This window comes from Lytechinus pictus, chromosome 8, assembly GCF_037042905.1.
Source record: "Lytechinus pictus isolate F3 Inbred chromosome 8, Lp3.0, whole genome shotgun sequence".
Classification (NCBI taxonomy): domain Eukaryota; kingdom Metazoa; phylum Echinodermata; class Echinoidea; order Temnopleuroida; family Toxopneustidae; genus Lytechinus; species Lytechinus pictus.
Window position 1 is genome coordinate 10,664,773 of NC_087252.1, and position 9,920 is coordinate 10,674,692.

Below are 9,920 nucleotides of genomic sequence, written 5' to 3' on the forward strand. Positions count from 1 at the left end.
AAGGTGCAAAATAATATGAGAATAGCTCTCATATGCAGGATGAATTGTCTTTGTTATATAACTGCCTTGTTAAACTGTAGAGTACTATGAACACCCTAAAGATCCTCTTCAGACAAACATAACGTTATGATTTGTTCAGCAGCGTCAGTGAGATAATGTTTATTGACACTTTCAGCACTAATCATCTTGCACATGGGCCAATTGTAGGCTAAAAATGTTCAGTGTTACTCACATTCCTAAGTGTGTCACTATATTGTACACTTCTCTCTGTCCTGTAGCAAAGTTTGATTGCTTCATGAAGACACGTCTGACCGTCTGCTGACTGGACATTAAGATCTGCTCCATGATTGACTAGATCCTCAACATCAGAGGTATGACCGCCTTGTATCGCGTGATGAAAATTACTCCGGGTGACCTGGGCATAGAGAATGTTTATCTCATATATAGGAAAAACGAAGACACATTTTTTGGGGGGAAATGTCTACTTTTCCATTATTGTACAAAGTCCACCCAAAAAGATTCTATGACTGGAGTAACAATAGTCAACAAATTTATTCAAGCAGCTGTTCATTTCTAAAGAAGCACAAAAGAAAGAACGACAATAAGGACCCTTTTGATGTCCACCTTCGAAGCCGCCAGTTTCAGTGAAGAAATCCGAGGCGTGAAATTTTACGAATATTCATTTGTATCGATTTTCCATCTTTTCTATTAATAACCAACTGAAATTTGAATTCATGACAAAACATCAATAACCAAGCACTATTACAACAAGATATTTGCCCACTATTACAACAAGATATTTGCCCAGACTATATCAATTAACCTTTAATTGGTGAAAAAAGAAAGAATTTGACCTTTACTGAAACCAGATTTTAACACTTTTCCGATCGCTTGTGGCGAATAAAAAATTCAAATGTGGTCGGTGGAATATTGTTGTTCATTACTGTATATGCCAGATGAGTGCCCGCATATGCCCAGTTGAGCAAATTTGAGTCATATTTCAGGACATATTGCATAGTTTATTTTCGCATGCCTCCGAATTATGTACTACACATATAACCAGACCAAGCTCATGAAGATGCCGCGAAAAAGTAATTATCATCACAAAAGCATATTTCCCTTTATGTATGACCTATAGCTGCGAGTCATGCGGGAATCATTTGTCTACATAATTGCAAGAGATGTTGAGCAAAGTGCATGCCTGACATACGTTCTGCTGGCGGCTTTTAACCTTGTTCAAAGAGATTTTATATGCTGTTACTCCATCTCATTTGAAACCTCCTTGGTCCACCCAAGAAAAATGTTGGTTTCAGTTAATAGAGAGAATATCAAACAAACATACATTTAATACTCAAAAGTTCTTCAAAGTCGGATGTAAAATAAGAATGTTATCACATTTAAAATTTTCGCTTTTTCCCTTTTTTTAATACAAAATAAGTTATGCCTAACTCAATAATATCAAAATGAAAAAAAAAATAAATGGCATCCCTCATTTTGATATTCATTGATTTAGTAATGGAATATTCCATTTTTCATTACAGATTTGACAATAAGGACAAAATTTACTAAACAATAGACTACTAAAAATTGTTAATTTAACATGTTCAGGGAGCTTTTTTCACATGACAATGAGGAGAAAATTAAAGTATCACATATATTTTATCATACCATTGAAGATACGATAAGGGGAAGATTTGGACACTTCGGTGAATTTTTCAAAACGCTCTAGTAATGCTCATGGGGAAGGACGCCCAATAGCGCTGAGTAGGTAAATATTTCGCACATCGGCACGCTACTGTGTATGAAACATATGGGGAAAATGAGAGAATTTGGAGAAGGCACAAGGGCTACGCATGTGGACAATTTCACCTCTTATTACCCAGAAACCTTTGAAATATATTCATCTCTACTTTAAGATTTAACAAAAACTGAAGGAAAAAAAATCCTGAAATGTAAATATCGTCTATTCCTTCTCCGTTTCACTATTTCTGTCATATGTTTTTCACATAATAATATCGCGATACGGAAAGGTAAAAAAAATGGTCGTTATATATATTTAACGCTGTATGGCACTCTTTCCGAGTGTTTCATTGCGCGCTCTTTGTACGGTCTGATCTTTCCCTTGTATTATATTTGAACATAATAGATCGAAAAGTGACTGGGTGAAATTTCAGTTCCCTCATATGCATACCGACCAGGATGTAAATAAATTATGCGAATCTTTTGAATGCCATAACTTATTCCTATTTATATTACATTTTGATGAAATTCTAAGTGGTATACTTGTTTGATTTGAATCTTTATTAAAATCAAATTTTGTTGTGGTAGACTTGGACGAGAAAATTGTACTGAGGCACATATTTTGTGCTTGAAGTTTTGTTTGAACTTTCATCTGATGTTTGATGTATTATTGTATTGTATTATTGAAGTGTTATTAATATAAAGATCTTACCTCGGACGTGGAACATGTGACTAAACTCTCAGCGATATTTTGGAACCCAGGCAGCAAAGTGGGCTCTAGATGAATCGTTCCGTGGATTTCGTCTACCTCAGGACGTGCTCTTGGTGACTGGAGATCAGCAACGATATCACGGCGATCATCCTGAACGGTAGAGATTACTGTAGCACCGCCATAAGCCATCCATTTGTCTGTTTTCGCTCCTCGACTTATCAAGTATTCCATAACTTCAACATGACTATTCTGGTCAGTAAATCGCAATGCAGTCTGACCATCATTATCTTCTCTGTTCACGTCAGCTCCTCGACTAATGAGATATTTGGAAACATGAAGATGACCATTCTGAGCTGCAAGGTGTAATGCAGTCAAATCAGTATTATCCCCTCTATTCACTTCAGCTCCTTGACTGGCGAGATATTTGGCTACATCAAGACGATCAATCTTAGCGGCTATATGTAATGCAGTCCTACCAATATTATCCCCTCTATTAACTTCAGCTCCATGACTGACGAGATGTTTGGCTAAATCAAGATGACCATTCTCAGCAGCACTGTGTAATGCAGTCCCACCAGTCATATACTGTGTATTCACTTCAGCTCCTAGATGGATGAGATATTTGGCGACAGCAAGATGACCATTCTGAGCTGCAAGATGTAATGCAGTCCTACCAATATTATCCCCTCTATTCACTTCAGCTCCTTGACTGGCGAGATATTTGGCTACATCAAGACGATCAATCTTAGCTGCTATATGTAATGCAGTCCTACCAATATTATCACCTTTATTCACTTCAGCTCCTTGACTGAATAGATATTTGGCTACATCAAGATGACCATTCTCAGCCGCACTGTGTAATGCAGTCCCGCCAGTTATATCCTGTGCATTCACTTCAGCTCCAAGATGGATGAAATATATGGCGACAGCAAGATGACCATTCTGAACTGCAAGATGTAATGCAGTCCTACCAATATTATCGCCTCTATTCACTTCAGCTCCTTGACTGATGAGATGCTTGGTGACATCAAGATGACCATTCTGAGCTGCAAGATGTAATGCAGTCCTACCAATATTATCGCCTCTATTCACTTCAGCTCCTTGACTGATGAGGTATTTGGCAACTTCAAGATGACCATTCTCAGCTGCACTGTCTAATGCAGTACCTCCATTCTTATCCCTTCTATTCACTTCAGCTCCTTGACTGATGAGATGCTTGGTGACATCAAGATCACCATTATGAACTGCAATCTGTAATGCAGTCCAACCACCTATTTCCCTCATATTCACATCAGCTCCTTGACTGATGAGATATATGCAAACATCAAGGTGACCATTACGTGCTGCAATGTGTAATGCAGTCCAACCAGTATCATCGCCTCTATTTACTTCAGCTCCTTGACTGATGAGATGCTTGGTGACATCAAGATCACCATTATGAACTGCAATCTGTAATGCAGTCCAACCACCTATTTCCCTCATATTCACATCAGCTCCTTGACTGATGAGATATATGCAAACATCAAGGTGACCATTACGTGCTGCAATGTGTAATGCAGTCCAACCAGTATCATCGCCTCTATTTACTTCAGCTCCTTGACTGATGAGATGCTTGGTGACATCAAGATCACCATTATGAACTGCAATCTGTAATGCAGTCCAACCACCCATTTCCCTCATATTCACATCAGCTCCTTGACTGATGAGATATATGCAAACATCAAGGTGACCATTACGTGCTGCAATGTGTAATGCAGTCCAACCAGTATCATCGCCTCTATTTACTTCAGCTCCTTGACTGATGATATATTTGGTGACATCAAGATGACCATTATGAGCTGCAATCTTTAATGCAGTCCAACCATCTGTTTCCCCTATATTCACATCAGCTCCATGACTGACGAGATATTTGGCTACATCAAGATGACCATTCTCAGCTGCACTGTGTAATGCAGTCCCACCAGTTATATTCTGTGTATTCACTTCAGCTCCTAGATGGATGAGATATTTGGCGACAGCAAGATGACCATTCTGAGCTGCAAGATGTAATGCAGTCCTACCAATATTATCCCCTCTATTCACTTTAGCTCCTTGACTGACGAGATATTTGGCTACATCAAGATGACCATTGTCATCTGCACTGTGTAATGCAGTCCCACCAGTTATATTCTGTGTATTCACTTCAGCTCCTAGATGGATGAGATATTTGGCGACAGCAAGATGACCATTCTGAACTGCAAGATGTAATGCAGTCCTACCAATATTATCGCCTCTATTCACTTCAGCTCCTTGACTGATGAGATATATGCAAACTTCAAGATGACCATTCTCAGCTGCACTGTCTAATGCAGTACCTCCATTCTTATCCCTTCTATTTACTTCAGCTCCTTGACTGATGAGATGCTTGGTGACATCAAGATCACCATTATGAACTGCAATCTGTAGTGCAGTCCAACCACCTATTTCCCTCATATTCACATCAGCTCCTTGACTGATGAGATATATGCAAACATCAAGGTGACCATTACGTGCTGCAATGTGTAATGCAGTCCAACCAGTATCATCGCCTCTATTTACTTCAGCTCCTTGACTGATGATATATTTGGTGACATCAAGATGACCATTATGAGCTGCAATCTTTAATGCAGTCCAACCATCTGTTTCCCCTATATTCACATCAGCTCCATGACTGACGAGATATTTGGCTACATCAAGATGACCATTCTCAGCTGCACTGTGTAATGCAGTCCCACCAGTTATATTCTGTGTATTCACTTCAGCTCCTAGATGGATGAGATATTTGGCGACAGCAAGATGACCATTCTGAGCTGCAAGATGTAATGCAGTCCTACCAATATTATCCCCTCTATTCACTTAAGCTCCTTGACTGACGAGATATATGCAAACATCAAGGTGACCATTACGTGCTGCAATGTGTAATGCAGTCCAACCAGTATCATTGCCTCTATTTACTTCAGCTCCTTGACTGATGATATATTTGGTGACATCAAGATGACCATTATGAGCTGCAATCGTTAATGCAGTCCAACCATCTGTTTCCCCTATATTCACATGAGCTCCATGACTGACGAGATATTTGGCTACATCAAGATGACCATTCTCAGCCGCACGGTGTAATGCAGTCCCGCCAGTTATATCATGTGCATTCACTTCAGCTCCAAGATGGATGAAATATATGGCGACAGCAAGATGACCATTCTGAACTGCAAGATGTAATGCAGTCCTACCAATATTATCGCCTCTTTTCACTTCAGCTCCTTGACTGATGAGGTATTTGGCAACTTCAAGATGACCATTCTCAGCTGCACTGTCTAATGCAGTACCTCCATTCTTATCCCCTCTATTCACTTCAGCTCCTTGACTGATGAGATGCTTGGTGACATCAAGATGACCATTCTGAGCTGCAAGATGTAATGCAGTCCTACCAATATTATCCCCTCTATTCACTTTAGCTCCTTGACTGACGAGATATTTGGCTACATCAAGATGACCATTGTCATCTGCACTGTGTAATGCAGTCCCACCAGTTATATTCTGTGTATTCACTTCAGCTCCTAGTTGGATGAGATATTTGGCGACAGCAAGATGACCATTCTGAACTGCAAGATGTAATGCAGTCCTACCAATATTATCGCCTCTATTCACTTCAGCTCCTTGACTGATGAGATATATGCAAACATCAAGGTGACCATTACGTGCTGCAATGTGTAATGCAGTCCAACCAGTATCATTGCCTCTATTTACTTCAGCTCCTTGACTGATGATATATTTGGTGACATCAAGATGACCATTCTGAGCTGCAAGATGTAATGCAGTCCAACCATCTGTTTCCCCTATATTCACATCAGCTCCATGACTGACGAGATATTTGGCTACATCAAGATGACCATTCTCAGCTGCACTGTGTAATGCAGTCCCACCAGTTATATTCTGTGTATTCACTTCAGCTCCTAGATGGATGAGATATTTGGCGACAGCAAGATGACCATTCTGAACTGCAAGATGTAATGCAGTCCTACCAATATTATCGCCTCTATTCACTTCAGCTCCTTGACTGATGAGATATATGCAAACATCAAGGTGACCATTACGTGCTGCAATGTGTAATGCAGTCCAACCAGTATCATTGCCTCTATTTACTTCAGCTCCTTGACTGATGATATATTTGGTGACATCAAGATGACCATTATGAGCTGCAATCGTTAATGCAGTCCAACCATCTGTTTCCCCTATATTCACATGAGCTCCATGACTGACGAGATATTTGGCTACATCAAGATGACCATTCTCAGCCGCACGGTGTAATGCAGTCCCGCCAGTTATATCCTGTGCATTCACTTCAGCTCCAAGATGGATGAAATATATGGCGACAGCAAGATGACCATTCTGAACTGCAAGATGTAATGCAGTCCTACCAATATTATCGCCTCTTTTCACTTCAGCTCCTTGACTGATGAGGTATTTGGCAACTTCAAGATGACCATTCTCAGCTGCACTGTCTAATGCAGTACCTCCATTCTTATCCCTTCTATTCACTTCAGCTCCTTGACTGATGAGATGCTTGGTGACATCAAGATCACCATTATGAACTGCAATCTGTAATGCAGTCCAACCACCTATTTCCCTCATATTCACATCAGCTCCTTGACTGATGAGATATATGCAAACATCAAGGTGACCATTACGTGCTGCAATGTGTAATGCAGTCCAACCAGTATCATCGCCTCTATTTACTTCAGCTCCTTGACTGATGATATATTTGGTGACATCAAGATGACCATTATGAGCTGCCCTGTGTAATGCAGTCCAACCATCTGTTTCCCCTATATTCACATCAGCTCCTTGACCGATGAGATATTTGGCTACATCAAGATGACCATTCTCAGCTGCACTGTGTAATGCAGTCCCACCAGTTATATTCTGTGTATTCACTTCAGCTCCTAGATGGATGAGATATTTGGCGACAGCAAGATGACCATTCTGAGCTGCAAGATGTAATGCAGTCCTACCAATATTATCCCCTCTATTCACTTTAGCTCCTTGACTGACGAGATATACGGCTACATCAAGATGACCATTGTCAGCTACACTGTGTAATGCAGTCCCACCAGTTATATTCTGTGTATTCACTTCAGCTCCTAGATGGATGAGATATTTGGCGACAGCAAGATGACCATTCTGAGCTGCAAGATGTAATGCAGTCCTACCCATATTATCCCCTCTATTCACTTCAGCTCCTTGATTAATGAGATGTTTGATGACATTAAGATGACCATTCTCTGTTGCAAGGTGTAATGCAGTGAAACCAGTATCATTCTCTCTATTCACCTCGGCTGCTGGACCGATGAGATATTTGATGATATCAGGATGACCATTCTTTGCTGCAATGTGTAGTGCAGTCAAACCAGTCTCACTGCCTCTATTCACTTCAGCTCCTTGGCTGATGAGATATTTGGAGACATCAAGATAGCCATTCCGAGCCGCCCTGTGTAATGCAGTCAAACCAGTATCATTGCCTTTATTCACATCAGCTCCTTGACTGATTAGATACTTGGTGACATCAAGGTGACCATTATGTGCTGCAATGTGTAATGCAGTCCGACCAGTATCACTGCCTCTATTCACTTCAGCTCCTTGGCTGATGAGATATTTGGAGACATCAAGATGGCCATTCCAAGCCGCCCTGTGTAATGCAGTCAAACCAGTATCACTGCCTCTATTCACTTCAGCTCCTTGGCTGATGAGATATTTGGTGACATCAAGATAGCCATTCCGAGCCGCCCTGTGTAAGGCAGTCCAACCAGTATCATTGCATCTATTCACTTCAGCTCCTTGACCGATGAGATAGTTAATGACATCAAGGTGACCATTATGTGCTGCAATGTGTAATGGAGTCCAACCAGTATCACTGCCTCTATTCACTTCAGCTCCTTGACTGATGAGATGCTTGATGACACCAAGCTGACCATAATCTGCTGCAATATATAGTGCAGTCAAACCAGTATCATTCCCTTTATTCACATCAGCTCCTTGACTGATGAGATATTTGATGACATTAAGATGACGATTCTTAGCTGCAATGTGTAATGCAGTACATTTAGTATTATCCCCTGTATTCACTTCAGCTCCATGACTGGTGAGATATTTGATGACATTAAGATGACCATTCTTAGCTGCACTGTGTAATGCAGTACATTTAGTATTATCCCCTATATTCACTTCAGCTCCATGACTGATGAGATGCTTGGTTACATCAAGATGACCATTCTTAGATGCACTGTGTAATGCAGTCAACCCATCCTCATCCCCTTTATTCACTTCAGCTCCATGACTGAGAATAATTTTTATCACCTTTTGGAGTCCCTGTGAGGCAGCAAGATGTAAGGGTGTTTGCCCTGTTGACGTAGTCTTTTTGACATTAGCTCCTTGACTGATGAGACATTTGGTAACATCAAGATGACCATTTTGAGCTGCCCTGTGTAATGGAGTAAAAAAGGTCTCATCTACTGTATTCACTTCAGCTCCTTGACTGATGAGATATTTGATGACATTAAGATGACCATTCTTAGATGCACTGTGTAATGCAGTCAACCCATCCTCATCCCCTTTATTCACTTCAGCTCCTTGACTGATGAGATATTTGATGACATTAAGATGACGATTCTTAGCTGCAATGTGTAATGCAGTCCTCCCAATATTATCCCCTCCATTCACTTCAGCTCCATGACTGATGAGATGCTTGGTTACATCAAGATGACCATTCTTAGATGCACTGTGTAATGCAGTCAACCCATCCTCATCCCCTTTATTCACTTCAGCTCCATGACTGAGAATAATTTTCATCACCTTTTGGAGTCCCTGTGAGGCAGCAAGATGTAAGGGTGTTTGCCCTGTTGACGTAGTCTTTTTGACATCAGCTCTATGTTTAATGAGATAATCGATGACATCCAGTTGGTCTTTCTTCACTGCAATGTGTAAACACGTGTTTCCATCTTGGTCTGTCTGGTGTATGTTAGCACCCTGATTGATCAGTTGTCTTACTTGTGTAATCTTCCCTTCCGATACTGCCGTTAGCAAATCCATACTGTCAAATATACTGGCTACTGCAGTTAAGCCTTGAACACATCATGTAGCTTCGAAATTTATGTTTTATTCGGAATCTCGAACTTAATTTGGTGGCATAGTTGAAGTGTTTCCGTCCCTTCTGTATCCCTTGCGAGGTAAATGATACACGAAGTTTTGTGAAACCTATGACAGTCTGCTCACCGCCATTCAAGTGCAATTTCGAAACTCATTATGTTATGAAGAAATACACCTCGCGGAATAGCTGAATCAGCCAGTTGATTGGTGTCAGCGCCTTAATTCATTCTATTGTTACCACCATGAAAACAACGTTTCCAACTATTCATTCATGTACCAAATACTGACGTCACATATTCAATAGGGC

General features: G+C 40.5%; 1 protein-coding gene across 1 annotated transcript; it reads right to left on the reverse strand.

Moving 5' to 3' along the window:
* Nucleotides 1–2,434: 2,434 nt before the first annotated feature.
* On the reverse strand, nt 2,435–9,556 carry LOC135154997 (uncharacterized). Its single transcript, XM_064103268.1, has 2 exons — nt 5,404–9,556; nt 2,435–5,235 (listed from the first exon to the last, which is right to left on the reverse strand). Exons 1-2 carry the CDS (start codon nt 9,554–9,556, stop codon nt 2,435–2,437), a joined length of 6,954 nt encoding a protein of 2,317 aa, XP_063959338.1.
* Nucleotides 9,557–9,920: the final 364 nt, after the last annotated feature.